This window comes from Epinephelus fuscoguttatus, linkage group LG15, assembly GCF_011397635.1.
Source record: "Epinephelus fuscoguttatus linkage group LG15, E.fuscoguttatus.final_Chr_v1".
NCBI classification, from domain to species: Eukaryota; Metazoa; Chordata; class Actinopteri; order Perciformes; family Serranidae; genus Epinephelus; species Epinephelus fuscoguttatus.
In genome coordinates this window covers 16,966,180-16,981,109 of record NC_064766.1, presented here as the reverse complement: position 1 = coordinate 16,981,109, position 14,930 = coordinate 16,966,180, and the positions used below count along the sequence as shown (strand labels likewise).

Sequence of the window (14,930 nt, the reverse complement as noted above, 5' to 3'; positions counted from 1 at the left end):
TCCCCCTCTTTCATCGTATTTAAAAAAAAAATTAAGACAGCATGTAATTTTTAATATTATATGCTCTTTAACTATATATAATTGATGCCAATTTTCTTTTCTTTATCGTAGTGATGTGGTCAAGAAGATCGACCAGTCTGAGTTTGAAGGATTTGAGTACATCAATCCACTCCTGATGTCAGCGGAGGAGTGTGTGTGAGGACGCAGCGTCTGTGCTCATACACACCACCCACTCTCTCACACACACACACACACACACACACACACACACACACACACACACACACTCTCTCATGCACGTGTTACATGGCGTCTCCGTGTCTTCAAGCTGCATGGTTACGAGACAACCCAGGCGACATCAACCTTCTGTTCGAGGGCCGCACATGCACAGTAGAACGCTTATTTGCCAAAACCAGTCTCACACTCTGCCATTTATAACCACTTGCCCTTAAGCCTACCTTCTTTCTTACTTATTTTTATATCATGTAAATCTGCACTGATATCGATTTTCTCATCGGGGCCTCTTTATCGGTAGCCAACGCGGCTACAAAGTTCTTCCAAGGTTGCTGTACATCGGGGGCGGGGGATGAGGCACGGCCCCTGACAGATGAACTGAACATCCTCTCCTTCCAGCTGGTGGAGTGTTTTCAATGCATATTTTATTTGTATATATATGATTCTACTATAAATGTTAGACAAGGCCTTTTTAGCTTCAAGCCACAGTCGGACAAAAGTGACGACTTAATCATCATAAAGTCATTTTGGATTTAGCTTTGTCGCAACACCCCTTCTGTAGAGGAAAGAAGAATCATAACACTAGCCTTTAAAAAAAAAAAAAAGACAAGAGATAAAAATCTATATATTTTTCTCATGTTTTATTTAACAACATCATTATATATGTTGTTCTAATGTGTAAAATGTCCAGCCTGAGCAACGCAACAAAAGAAGCTCAGGCTTTGTTGTTGAGATAATCTGGAAAACAGAAGGTGTCTGCTTTAAGTCCCTTCACCCCAGAATGAAGGAGCCTATTCAGCAGCATCCACCCAACACTAACAATGAGTTGAGACTCAAACTGTGAATAAAAAAAGAGCTCACTATGCAGGGAAAAGAGCTGGAAGAGAAGCACATCATACCTGAACGCTGGAGCACAGACTTTACTGTGCAGACCATCCTTGAAACAAAAACACTCACACGGGACCAAAAAAACATTTTTCTGAAAAATGTCTTGCCGGTACGAGTAAGAAGGTAAAGTATACAGATGGAAAATGTGCTGTCCCAAGTCATAGAATTAACATTCAGATTTCCTTTGCTCATTTTTTAATACTATGCCTTTCTGAAACGTATGGTCTGTCTTTTTTTTTTTTTTTTTTTTTTTTGGTACTTTCTCCATTCCATGTATGTCTTCTGTTGTAAATGAAAATACTAAGTGATTGTTGAAAGGAGAGCTCGGTCAGAAGTCCAAAGGCACGACACAGTGCTTTCTGTGAACTGTGTCTGCTGTGCTCCATTTTTACCACATCTACCATAAAGTGAATGAAATATTTTGTAGACCTGCTTCAAAACATATAAAGGCTCTGTAGAGCCGCTCTCTAACCCCCGACTGTAACAACACTAAGTGATGGTGCATGAACCTCCAGACTCTCGTCCACTCGAAGCTTCTCTCTACTTGGAAAATGTTATTAAGCTCACGCGGCGACCGGAGGAGGGACTCATTCATCTGTTACATGTTACTTTAACTTTTTTTGTTACATTTTTTTTTGTTGTGTGAATCAGATTAAATTTTGAATCTTTTTTTATCACTACATTGATTCCAAAATGTCACTGGGTGAACCCAATGGAAACACTATTTGTTGTATTTGTTGTGTTTTGGGGATGTTTACCACCCAGAGGACTCTGCTGACGTTTATTATTAGTGTGCAAAGAAAAAAAACAGATGGTAAAATAAACATTTTATTTCTCTCCTTGTGGTAATATGTGTTTGTGTCAGTGTGGGTCTGTCCTTCATTTAAAAGGGCACCAACAGCTGTGTAAGAGCTCTTGGAGCTCTCTAGAGTTCCTGCAGTTCCTTAAAAAGTCTTAAAAGGCATTGAATTCATTTATCTAAAAATAAGGCCTTAATTGGTGTTAAAATGTCTGAAATCAATCTTTAAAAAGTCTTAAAAATGCAAAGAATTTTGTGTTGTTTCTTTCTGGCATTGTAAAATCTTGAAATTATGGGTAACATCTATTTAAAAAAAAAAAAAAAAAATGTCCTAAATACCTCTCAGTAATGGTGAGCAGATCAGGATAGCAGAACCAAAAACACTCATATTCTATTTCCAGATGGGATGCTCAAAGGAATCTGCCCTCTGCTAGCTAGTTGTCACTGTTCTCTGAATGACCGAAATTCAATGAAAATTGGCTGTATAACCAAAATTTTGCAGGAGGGTTTAAAAAGGTACAAGACAATGCTTTCAAGGCTCAGTGTGTTTTATTTGAAAAGTTTTTCAAATTCTGCATGTTGGGAATCAAGGCAGGGAAATCCCATATGCAGAGAGAGAAACACAAAACTGCCCAAAAAACAGCAGGTATTTCACCCTTCTGTTCTTCTCTCATCTGCACCACCAGACAAAAAAAAATCATGTTTTATGTTACGATAAACATTTGGGTAAAATTGTCCTTATGCTAAGTAATTGCCGTCAGTTCATGTGGTCAGTTTTAGTTATTGTAAAATTCCTGATAAATTTGATTTCAAATGGCTTAAAAAAGTCTGAAGTCTAACTTGTCTTGAGCTGTAGAAACCCTTGTCAAGTCTGACAAGATGACCCTAGTGATATCATAGTGATGTCATCAGGGTTATGCTGCATTCAAACAGAACTCTTGAGCTTGTCTTATCCACATGGGGAGCTTTGTTCATGATATGCTTAAGGTTCAAGTGGTTAAGTTGTGAGAGCACCGCTGCTAGACAGTGGCAACGTAGACGCAACTGTTGGTGACTGGAAACCACTGAGGCTGGGGCATCGGTGGCCTAGTGGATAGAGCAAGCGCTCCATGTACAAGGCTGTTGCTGCAGCAGACCGGGCTTGACTCCAGCCTGTGGCCCTTTGCTGCATGTCATTCCCTCTCTCTCCCTCTTTCACATTTAGCTTTCTTATTGATTAAAGGCAAAAATGCCCCAAAAAATATCTTTTTAAAAAAAACACCACTAAGGCTAACAGTATAGTAAGCTAGTGAGGGGGTCACATAATGCAGAAAGTACAAAGGCATAATGACAGAGGAAAAAGATGAGGCCATTAATGAGGATATTAACATTTTTCTCATATTGTAAAACTACAAAGAAAACTCTAATGTGTAGTATTACAATATTATCTTACCATCCACTGAAAAATGAACTTTTATAGCTTCTGCCATTTCTGAAAATGTCAGCAAAAACATTAGAACCCGTGAACTCTGCGCTTTCTGAAAAGTTCCACTTATGAAGTCATGAGTGCCTCAAGAAGGGGCGTTCATGTGGACTCTTCATTTGATCACTGTGAACATGACCCCAGAAGCCAGCAGTAGACAGGCAGCGATAGGACAGGTTATGAAAGGTGCTGTTGTGTTGCATCATGGGAATCGTAGGACCTAATATTTTTTTTTAGCTTAGCCCATAATAGGGACTAAAAGTGAAGTCACTGAGCTTCTGCTGCTCCTAATTTTGACCATTCATGTTTGAATGTGATGCTCTCATGTCCTTCAACATCATGGAATGGAAATTCTGAATTGCTAGAGTGTCCATTTAATGTTCAAATAAAACGTTTTTTATATCCTGCAAGAGTAGAATTTACTTTGGTTCAGTAGATTCCGTTTTTGTATTTTCCTTTGAATATAAAAACCTGTTTTTCTTTTGTTTTTGTACAATGAAAATTGGTGATTTTCTGTTCATTGTAGGCAGACACTGAGAGCCAAAGCTGTTTATGGAAATTACATGAAAGAAACCAGACCTGATACCTGTGAACAAAACGGAAACTTCCTGTAGAGATCCTGTTTAGCTGTGCTCTGTTTGCCAGAGAAGAAAATAATTGGGTGCAATGGTCTGTCACGTAAATTCATGTCCTAATGATCTCACCTCTCTAAGTTTTAACAAAAAAAAAAACAACCCTTGACATATGAAGTATCACCACTGATGAAAGGGATCATAATCAATCAATCAAGTCATTAGGGATCAAGTAATTAGGATTCACTCTGTAGTGATCGTGATTGGCCATATAAAATTGCAATGTGTCAAGTGGTTGTTGAGATGCTTCACTAAAAATCAAAAATGTCAACCTCATGGTGGCGCTAAAAGAAAAGTCTGAAGTTTACCAAAATGGGTTTGCCTCATCCTCTGGGCAGCATGAATTTCATGACAGTCCATCCAATAGTTGTTGAGATATTTCAGTCTGGATCAAAGCAGTGGACAGACCCAGTAGACCCTACCTCTTAATATTTGTACCCAAAGAAAGAATCTTGTAATGTGAAGTGACACACAATTTTTAGGCAAAACTGGTTCACTGCTGATGAGATGACGCAAACACAGGCCTGTCTGAACATACTCGAATCATCAGGCTTGTTTTACTGCTGAGACGAGACCTGAGCTCTCAGACCCACATGAGCGTCTGGAGAGAAGGGAATTAGGCTTGAGTCGTTAAGCTTGAGCTTTTCCACTCCAGCTGCTTGTGTCTCCGCTGGTCACGTGACTCCCAGCCTGGCTTTTAGAAGGCCCTCGGTGTGCCTGGGGGTTAAAAGGTCATTGACACCATTGCCCTCCCCTCCGCCCCGCACACAGTGCTGAGCGCTGGGAGGTGAAAAAGAAAGGGTCATGGAAATGATGATGTGTCAGAAATAATAAAACGGATTGATTTGTGTGCTGCAATAAGCGGCACAATGGTGGATAGAAACCCATTGTGTGGGGCTTATTTCACATCCTGCTCCACTAAACCATTGTATATTGTCTCAATTGAACCAGATTTTGTGGAAAATTACTCCCCTTGTATTACCACACGAGACAAATACAGCAGTGCTGCACGCAGGACGAGGATAAATGTCTTTGCATAATTCTGTATTCCCATGATGGTATGTTTGACATTGTTCCTGTGCCCTCTCTGGTGGAGAAGAGGGGTACGCCTCCCCAGGCACTGTGGCTGCACATCACCCTGTGTGAGACACAGGGAACACTAACCTTGTATAATTAATGATGTAAAACGGAGGAGGATCTGAAAAAAAAACAACATCCTGTTTTAATTGCTCTTATCTTGTTGGGTGTTTTATTCCGTCCCTGAAGGGATTAATTAAGCAGCAGAAGAATCATACTTGGTGCTAAACACAATCCTTTAGTAAAACACACACTGCAATTTAAGGTGGGTAGTGCTCCACTTGGCACGGTCTCCATGCTGTCACACTGCATTTACCAGTGCTCTTGACTGTAGTGCTGAGGTAATGAGTTGTTCCTCAGCGTCTATAGTTGAATATACTTCCTGTAAGGTGGCTTCAAATTGGTGCGTGCTACTGAAGTGATTGTAATGATAGTGGAGGCATCGAGTAGAAACACATTTGTTTCATTAGGAAACACTTGAGATGATTCCTCATGACCACTTCAGGAAGACCTACATACAGTGTATGAATGGACCTGGGCTTACAGGTACAATAAGGGCAACTCAATCACAAGGAAGATATGATTGCACTGTTGGATGCAAATCTCAGATATGTTACATTTGCACACTATTATGTAGACAGTACGCCCTGTTGTTTATGTGTGGTTAGGTTTAGGCACAAAAAAACACTTGGTTATGGTTAGGAAAAGATCATGTTTCAGCTTAAAATACCTGGTTTTGAGGGAACAGGAAAAGCAGCAATGTCTCACTAAATCACAACTGGTTTGTTGTTTGTTGGTAAACAGTGGTGTGCACCTTGGCAAGCTTCTCACCCAGATGACACGCCATGCACCAGCCCCTCCACCTCCTGATGACAAAGTCACCTTACAAATTACATCACTTTACAAACCTTCATATGATATGTTTAAACGGTACAAATGTGACGCTTTCATCATTTGTAGAAATGTACAACGCCAACATTTCTGATAATGAGGAACCCTTCTGCAGTAATACACACTGAATAAAACAGGAGATAAATACATGACTTGCTTAAGTGAAAAAAGCAGTGTGATATATAAAAGAAAGGTCTAACTTTGGAATAAAAGACGATATATGTACCACTGATTATACAAAATAATAACTCAAAGAACGTAATGGAATCATAGTAACATTAAGTTGAATGTCAGATAGCAGTGTATGGAAATCCCCTGCGTGATGTATATGTCTGTCACATTTCTGTTTTTCAGTGTGGTTTTAACTGCTGCTGATTTTGTTCTTGTACTTTTAGCATATGCAGTACCAGTATTAATGTACAATACTACAGAATGTGCTCACTTTCTTTTCAAGTCTATTTTAAGACATGTTACTCACATCCTAAAAGTCATTGGTTGCTGTGATGCATGGTGAACTTAAAAGTAAGTAAAAGTAAGTAGCAATACCACAGTGCAGTGTGCTAAAACCATGCACTTAAATTTAGACTTAAATAAAAGCACAAAATTGTTACCATTTATTGTATTGTAAGTACAGTGCTTGTTAAGATAACATGAAGTCCAATTACGGAATACAAATTTGTACTTATTGACCGATTTTCTATTTTTTTGACACAAAATGAGACTCAAAAGAGCTTGGATGTCAAAAAAGATTTTGTATTTAATAATCTTGATTTTGAACAAATACTCTACTAAAAGTACTCATAATGCAGAATGAACTATTTCTATATTATGTATTTTATATTATTGGATTATGATTACTGTTGTATTAATGGGTAAACATCACTTGCAAAGATGGGGCGCTTTTTTTTAATTTATTTTTTTTAAAAATATATCCGCTGATTAGCTTATGAATTTCCCCGCAGGATCAATTAAGTTTTGTCTTCATCCATAAATAATACATCATCATTTATTTGTTGATTTATATTTTGTATTGTGCGTCTGAATCTGCAAAGTAAATAGCAACTAAAGCTATTAAAAAAAATACAGTGGAGTAATGGCATAAACTAGCAGAAAATAAAAAAAAATCTGTATCTAAAAATAAAAATAAATAAATAAAAATAAATAATATTTAAATAATAAAAATAATGGAAACAATATAATAATAATAATTATAAATAAATGAATAGATTAAAAAATGTATTTAAGTACCAGAATTGAGTAAATGTACGCAGTCACTTTCCGCCATTGAAGACTCTGATGTATGTCATTGTTCCATGCAAAAATGCATTTCAAAGTTCAGGTGAAGGAGAGACAAAACAAACACCCGCACACTGCCAACACATTACCTGTACGTCATTTATTCTACGCAGGACATGACAACATTTTAACCACAAATGTTCTTCTGGTGAAGTTCACACCGCAGTACAAACCCTCAGTTGCTAATTTATCGGTTCACACACGCACATACACAGAGGACAGGACATTAGCTAGACGTCTGCTCCAAACTGTCTGACACACCTGAGACTCTGTGGTGAAGGTCTGTGACCTCAGACCAGCACTTCAGCAAGCATCATTACCCCAAATTACAGATACATCCACTGAACAACTGAGGGCATATTTCAATATCCCCCATTGATTCCAGACAGGATGTATGAAAATGACTGCGAGGTGTCCGCCCCCAAGGGTCCACTTAGTACTAAGTCCAATAACAGTTAAAGTCTTGGCTAATGGAGAGGCTTATCAATGTGCTCGTCTGTTACACTCCTTCTGTGAATCCCAGCTCTTTCACAACCACCTCTCCACACTATACCTCATCCTTCAGCTTTTTTTTTGCTTTATCCCTAATGAACAATCAGCGCTGGTCACAATATGGCAGATATGAGATTAATTTACTCCCCGCAGTACACAGAGTGATGTTATTACAGGAAAATCAATGTCCCTCTTGTTGTTCTCTGGGGCTGGACAGGGTGTACGCACATCTGCTCTCATAATACAACTGCTGACCTTGCTGTCAGAGAGTGAGCCAGAGAGAGGCTGCGGCGAAACAGCCGACGGTGTTGTTTATCAAAGCTTTATCAAGCCTCTCTGCTCTCACAGACGTGTGACATCAGACTGTGGGTCAGTCAGCCAGCCAGCCGAGAAAAAAAAAAAAAATCCAGCATATGGAGACAGAGCATGATAACCTTTATAGATTAAGGTCCCAGCCAAGAACAGGAGTTAGAGATGATAGAGTGTATTCAGAGTCCAGAGTAAACAGTTGCTACGGGATTTAAACCTCCCTGACATGGAAATATATTAGCTATAATTCATAAAATCTCATTCCTGACTTCCTCATGCCCAGATTTCATTAACTTCTATCATCACTGAAGGCACAATAGACTGCCTGAATGACCTCTTGACCTTTGGCAGAGGATGGGTCCATAAAAAGAGTGAGGGAGGAGGTGTGGGGGAGGTGTTGGAGAAGAGGCGACCCTTTTGCCCGGTGTGTTTGTCCTCTGTTATCCTCTCATTTTCACAAGCTTGATGGAAACCCGAAGACAGGGGGAGATAAAGCTTTCTGTCATGTCAGTTTAATGTCAGCATAATGTCAATCAAGGCCGTGTCAATTAAAGTGACCTACAACATGATTTAAATCAAAGGAACATGAAGTTGAATCTCTAAAAAGAATAGATTTTTAGGCCCAGGCACGCCAAACTGATATCAATGATGGTGACAAAGGCTTTTTGCATCACCTCATGACGCTTATGTCTCTGCCAAAAACTTGCACCTGAACACACCACTACAAACAACAGCAATCTGTGGCTGCATTAGAGGAAGTAACTCTCCACACCAGCAGGCGGCAATAGTCTGTATTCGTAATTAAAAAAGGGAAACCGGAAGACAGACAGAATAGATTCAAGACGCTGGTTAGCCAGTTAGCATGTAACAACACATGTTGAAAGAACAAAAGATATTTATCGCTCAATGGCCCAAAAAAATAATCTTACCTCATATAGTTTGTTTCGATCACACCCCCTCTTGACTTTAGCCATTTGTTTACCTTCCTCACTTCTGTTTCTCTTCTCGTGCGCTGAGCTGAACTACCATTCAGAGAATTTCCTGCATTCTGGTGAATTTTATGCACCATTTTGTAACTTTTCTACATCATTTTATGCTGTAAATGTCTTTAATTTTGTCAAAATTTGATTTGTAGCATTTGTTGTATCATTTTGTCCTTTAGTTAAATGTTGTTTTCCTGTGAAACATCCAACAATATCACAAATCATCACAAACTGTTTCTGCTGAAGAGCTCAATGACTAAACAAAATAATATTACCTCATACAGAGCTTGTTTCGATCACACCCCCTCTTGACTTTAGCCATTTGTTTACCTTCCTCACTTCTGTTTCTCTTCTCGTGCGCTGAGCTGAACTACCATTCAGAGAATTTCCTGCATTCTGGTGAATTTTATGCACCATTTTGTACCTTTTCTACATCATTTTATGCTGTAAATGTCTTTAATTTTGTCAAAATTTGATTTGTAGCATTTGTTGTATCATTTTGTCCTTTAGTTAAATGTTGTTTTTCTGTGAAACATCCAACAATATCACAAATCATCACAAACTGTTTCTGCTGAAGAGCTCAATGACTAAACAAAATAATATTACCTCATACAGAGCTTGTTTCGATCACACTCCCTCTTGACTTTAGCCATTTGTTTACCTTCCTCACTTCCGTTTCTCTTCTTGTACGCTGAGCTGAACTGCCAATCAGAGTGATTTCATTCAATAATGGGCTTTGCCATTGCCAATGTTTCTGACACCGATCCAACATGCTGAATTGGCTGAAAAAAGCAGACAAGAGCCAACACAAAAACTAGGGCATCAGATGCTCACTGACAGCTCAATGTTAACCATCGGCCACCCCTTGGCGTGGTTTGTCAGGGCCCTAATAAACTAAACAAGTGGGTAGCTTTCGAGTTTCGGTAGTATCGACAATGGGGGGGATACTTATGAAACAGGGAGCTCAAGGGGTCCTCAGCCAAAAAAATTTAGAGCATCAAACATTTAATTTTCTGCATTCTGGTGAATCTTCATACACCAATTTGTGCCTTTTCTACATCAATTTATGGTGTAAATGTCTTTAATTTGATTTGTAGCATTTGTTGTATCATTTTGTTCTTGGTTAAATGTTGTTTTGTATTTTTGTAGACAAATTTCAGATTTTTTTCTGACAATAAAGTGTGTGTGTGTGTGTGTGTGTGTGTGTGAGGATTTCTTTCCCATCTACATCAATGTCCCTAAAAATCAAATAAATATTATGGTGAAATCATGCTGAAATGTACAGGAGAAAATGGTTTTAAACACACACAATTCCACATTAAAATAAGCTTTTTTTAAGAGCAGTAAAGTGAAACTCAAGAGATTCCAATTCTGGATCCCTTTAAGGACTCTAAAAGTCCCCGAACCCCAGTTTTGGCATCCGCTGACTGCCTGCTGTTGACGTCTATCTCCACCTCTCCGCTCACAGCTTTACTGCTGGAGGAAACAATCTCCCAGGCTGTGCGAGACAGACAGGCAGACACGCAGACAGACACACAGACAGGCAGGCAGACAGACTAGAGACACCCCCGCATAGTTTCCGTCAGCCGGGTGACGTCTCCGCCTCTCAGCCCGTGTGCAGTGTGACGTTGCGGGGCTGTAGTGGAGCCTCTAGCTGCATCTTGTTGACGGTCCGCCAGGCTTTTCCAGTACTGAGAAGACCCCGCTCGAGAGAGGACGACCGACACGCGCAGCGATTTCAGGCAAGTGTTTTCTCGATTTTTAAAAGAGATGGAGCTTTCAACCGGACGTTAATTTAAAAAACAAACGTTAATTTATCGATAGCGGGTCACAGCGCGTGATAACGGTTGAGTTTGAATTCCGGAGCGGGGGGCGAAGCTAACCTGGCTCAGTTAGCCTGCTGTATCGCTCTGTATCTCGGGGTTAGCTGTTGTAACGTTAGCGCTGTCGGTTCTCTCGGTTAGGAAGCTGTGTCGCCTACTGTACTGGGCTGCTTTAATATTACTTTGAGTTATAATTCCCAGTCGTGGCAGACATTGTTGTTTATCACTGTGCGAGCAGACTGTTTTATTATCGCTCTCATAGCTGGGGTGAACCGGGTTAAGTTAGCCTGTGCTCTCGAGAGCCGTGTTAGCCTGTCTCATAGCTGTTTAGATTGCCTCACAGCCGACCGTACAGAGGTGAGCTGCGGAGCTAAGCTAGCTAGCGCAATTAGTATGGAGCATTTAAATACATGATTCGTCAATTGATTGATTTTCAGACGAATGCGCATATTTCATGCGTTCACTTTTCACACGTTTGTGGTTAAAACGTATTTAAAATTAATATAACACTCATGTATGTAATATTTAATGTGTTGTTAAAAGCGATTTGACCGTTGGGTGTATCGGACACGGAGGCTACCTGTGTGTTTAACATACGGGGGAGAGCTGCGGTTGTAAACACCCTCCGTGCCCGCACCGAGTCGGTGTGTGCGTAACGCTGGACCGCGGTGCCTTCCCAGACCAGACTGTAGTGTAGACAGTGAATGTCATTATCAGCGCTGTCTGCATACCAGTGCCGTCGTGGCGAGCCAGCAGAGGAGGCGAGGTACAGCTTGCAGACTGGAGAGAGAGGAGGAGGGGGATAGCTGGGGATGGAGCAGAGCAGGAGCATTATTATACGCGGTGTCCTTGCAGCAGGCGAAAGGATAACGTTACTACAAGTGGAGGTGACATTTAGAAAAAAATCCTGATAGCTCTGGGGATGTTTGAGGAAACCGCGTTGTTATTCAGAGAAGCAATGCGGGGTGTTGTGATTTCTGATAGGAATAAACCGATCAGATAGGAGGTTACAACAGCCAACAAAACGGAGTCCCGTGCAGACTGGGGTAGAAGCTCCTGCATCTCTGCAGACCAACATTTATTGCTGATCGCTGATTTGATTTTGCCGTTTTCTCAAACGGCCCACGGTGATATTTGCCATTAAAAACGCCTACTAATATCAACCCGGAATCGAGCTCGAGACTTGCACCGCCGCAGCATTTCAGTCGGTGGAAAAAACGATGGGATGAATTTTGCAAAAGCCTGCAGATCCACGCACAGTGGTCAAATGTGCGTTGCTGCCTTTTCTGACGAGTCAAAACCCCCATTTAGGGTAGATTTTAAACAATCAAATGCATTTCACGTTAATACAAGAGCACAGATGGTACAGTAAATGTTGCATTTTCAAGCTGAAGTGCATTCAGTGTGCCGTGTGTCATATTGCAGCAGCAGCCATTATCATCTAGATTGCGTTTTAAATTGGGGATACCAGCTAAGTGTTGTTTACCTTATTACAGTCAACTTAGTTATTCCGCAGTAAAGCCTGCGAGTAAAAGTGGGGGGAACACCGCTTTCCATACTGCTGTATGTCAAGCTGTGAATGGCCTGAGAGAAGGGGGACGACTGCTGTTAATGCTTTTATCAATTGTTTTTCATGGAGTTGATGGGGTCAGCGTGGGGTAAGCAGACCTAGGGGAAGGCACAATATGGTTGGGAAGGGCACTTTCATTTGCAAAGTGAAATGTTTTTGACCATTGTATCAGCCTTACATTAACAATGTAATGACAGAGGGGCAGGGTGTTGGGGAATTTCGCTCAGGTTGCCATGTCTGGTCAACTGGTTTTGCTTGTTAAAATTCTCACTTTGTGCTGGGAGAAGTTTGTTCCAAAACCTTTGGTGAAAACTTGAATGCAAATTTCCTCTGGGGTTCAATTACAAGGGCTGAGAAAGCCTTGTGTTTGTGTGAAGTATGGTAATGGCCATTTGGTTTAGTGAGCAACCATTGACCTCTTCAGCCCCCAGCCAGGACAGTGGCCATAAAACATTTAAACTCCTTATGGATGTTTCATGCTCCACAACATTTTTTATGGGATCATTTCCAGTTTGTTTATTCTACTTCAGGAGAGGAATTTATTAGCTGAAGTGTAGATAGTGACTGAAACATTATTTTCTGCCTCTTCTTTGTTTTCTAAATTTCTGTTTTTTCATGCTTAGGAAGTGGATCAGAACATAGAAACCTTCAGTCATCATCATGCATGTGTTTAACTACCAGAAGATTTGTGTCATTTGAAAAGACTTAACGAGGAAGAAAGACTCAGAGGAATACAAGAACTCAGTCAGCAGACAGAAACGACAATAACCCAGTGCTTAGACATGGCCAGCACCCAGACCAGTTTGAAAACCCCTTTCAAAGACTTGACCTCATTCAAGGGCAACATGAAACGGCTGTATAGAGAGCGACTGGAGGATGCGCCCATCAAGAAACGAGTGATGGCGGAGATCAACCTCAAGCGTCGCAGCTTGGATTCCCTCCCCAAAACTCCCAAGGTGAAGAGGGAGCATATCGAGGATCTGTGCCACGACTCTGACGTGGATGTGGAGAGTCGGGCTGAACTGCACGTGGTGGGCTCTGCTAAAGCCTTGGACCTGAGCCCTGGGCTTAAACACACACTGGCCCAGTTCACCCTCAGCAGCCAGAGCTCCCTCGGGGGCCCAGCTGCTTTCTCAGCCCGCACCGGCCATGAGCATTCCCCGGCCGGCATGCCCCCCCTACCTTCCCCTCCTGTTCTGGGAGGGGGCCCTCTGCTGGTTCCCTGTGACAGCTCCACTGAACTCACCCACTCGCTGCTGGAAGGAGAGTCTATCTCCTGCTTCGTCGTTGGGGGAGAGAAGCGACTTTGCCTGCCCCAGGTGCTCAACTCTGTGCTCCGTGACTTCTCGCTGCAGCAGATCAACACTGTGTGCGATGAGCTCTACGTCTACTGCTCGCGTTGTGACGCTGAGCAGCTGCACATCCTCAAGGTGCTGGGGATTCTGCCGTTCAACGCACCTTCCTGTGGCCTCATTACCTTGACGGATGCACAGCGGTTGTGCAATGCTCTACTGCGTCCCGGGGCGGCCTTGCCTGCCGACCCCAGCGGTAAGCTGTCGACCCAGGGCCTGCTGAAGGAGAGCGAAGCCAGTTTCCAGGTGGAGCACCAGTGTTTGGGGAAGTGCCAGGGTCTCTTTGTGCCCCAGTTCTACACCCAGCCCGAGGCGCCCTGCATCCAGTGTGTCGAGTGCCAGTTGCTCTTTTCACCACAGAAGTTTGTCATGCATTCACACAAGTCACCAGATAAGAGGACCTGCCACTGGGGCTTTGACTCAGCCAAGTGGCCCTGCTACCTGCAGCTTGCCAGGAAGTACCAAGGCATGCCTGAGGAGCCAAAGCTCAAGCAGCTCCTGGATGAAGTCAAAGAGAAGTTCCACTATCAGCTCAAGAGGTCACTAGACAAAGTAAGTGCACTTCTGACTCATATCTCTATCTTTGTTTGTCTTTGCTTATTTGCACGCATTAAATTGTCATCCGTCATCATCCTGGTAAGGAAGTCACTTAACTTTATTACATTGGATGGTGTCCCATAGTCTGTGTGTTCAGCAGTTTGACTAGACTGCCTTACAGCTGGTGTTATCTTAAACCTGCTTTGACCTGGTATGTGTTAGAACGGCCTGGGACAGGTGGTGACATCTGCCCGGCCAGGTCTGATGAGACGAGCTTCGGCCAGCTGGCCACAGTTGAAGGGGAAGTGCATCATTTGTCCCCTCGGGTCACCTGGAGGTCATTGGGAATGTCACTGAACAAAAGGGCAGTATGAGAGACTCAGAAAGAGCCTCTTTTAATCCTGTATAAAAACCACATGTTAGCAGTTAATTGTTACATCGTTATCTGATGATTATAACGTAAAATACATCTTCAGTCTGCCCGTGTCACTGAAATTTGTCTTTCAGCACATTCCTACACAAGTTATCTCTGAAAGCCAGAAAGCAGCAAAGTCTTCCAAATGATTTTGGTTGATGATCGATGAT

The 14,930-nt window shown here is 41.8% G+C and overlaps 2 protein-coding genes across 2 annotated transcripts in view; both read left to right on the top strand.

The window, feature by feature from the left end:
* prkci (protein kinase C, iota) overlaps positions 1 to 1,975 on the top strand; it is a 41,981-nt gene extending 40,006 nt beyond the window's left edge. Inside the window, exon 18 of the mRNA XM_049598098.1 lies at positions 112 to 1,975. Within this exon, the coding sequence (XP_049454055.1) occupies positions 112 to 199 (88 nt within the window). The 3' untranslated portion in view covers positions 200 to 1,975. The remainder of the gene's footprint in view (positions 1 to 111) is intronic.
* An 8,730-nt stretch (positions 1,976 to 10,705) lies between these two features.
* skila (SKI-like proto-oncogene a) overlaps positions 10,706 to 14,930 on the top strand; it is a 35,212-nt gene continuing 30,987 nt past the window's right edge. The window contains exons 1-2 of the mRNA XM_049597814.1: positions 10,706 to 10,809; positions 13,084 to 14,360. Coding sequence (XP_049453771.1) covers positions 13,239 to 14,360 — 1,122 coding nt within the window. The 5' untranslated portion in view covers positions 10,706 to 10,809; positions 13,084 to 13,238. The remainder of the gene's footprint in view (positions 10,810 to 13,083; positions 14,361 to 14,930) is intronic.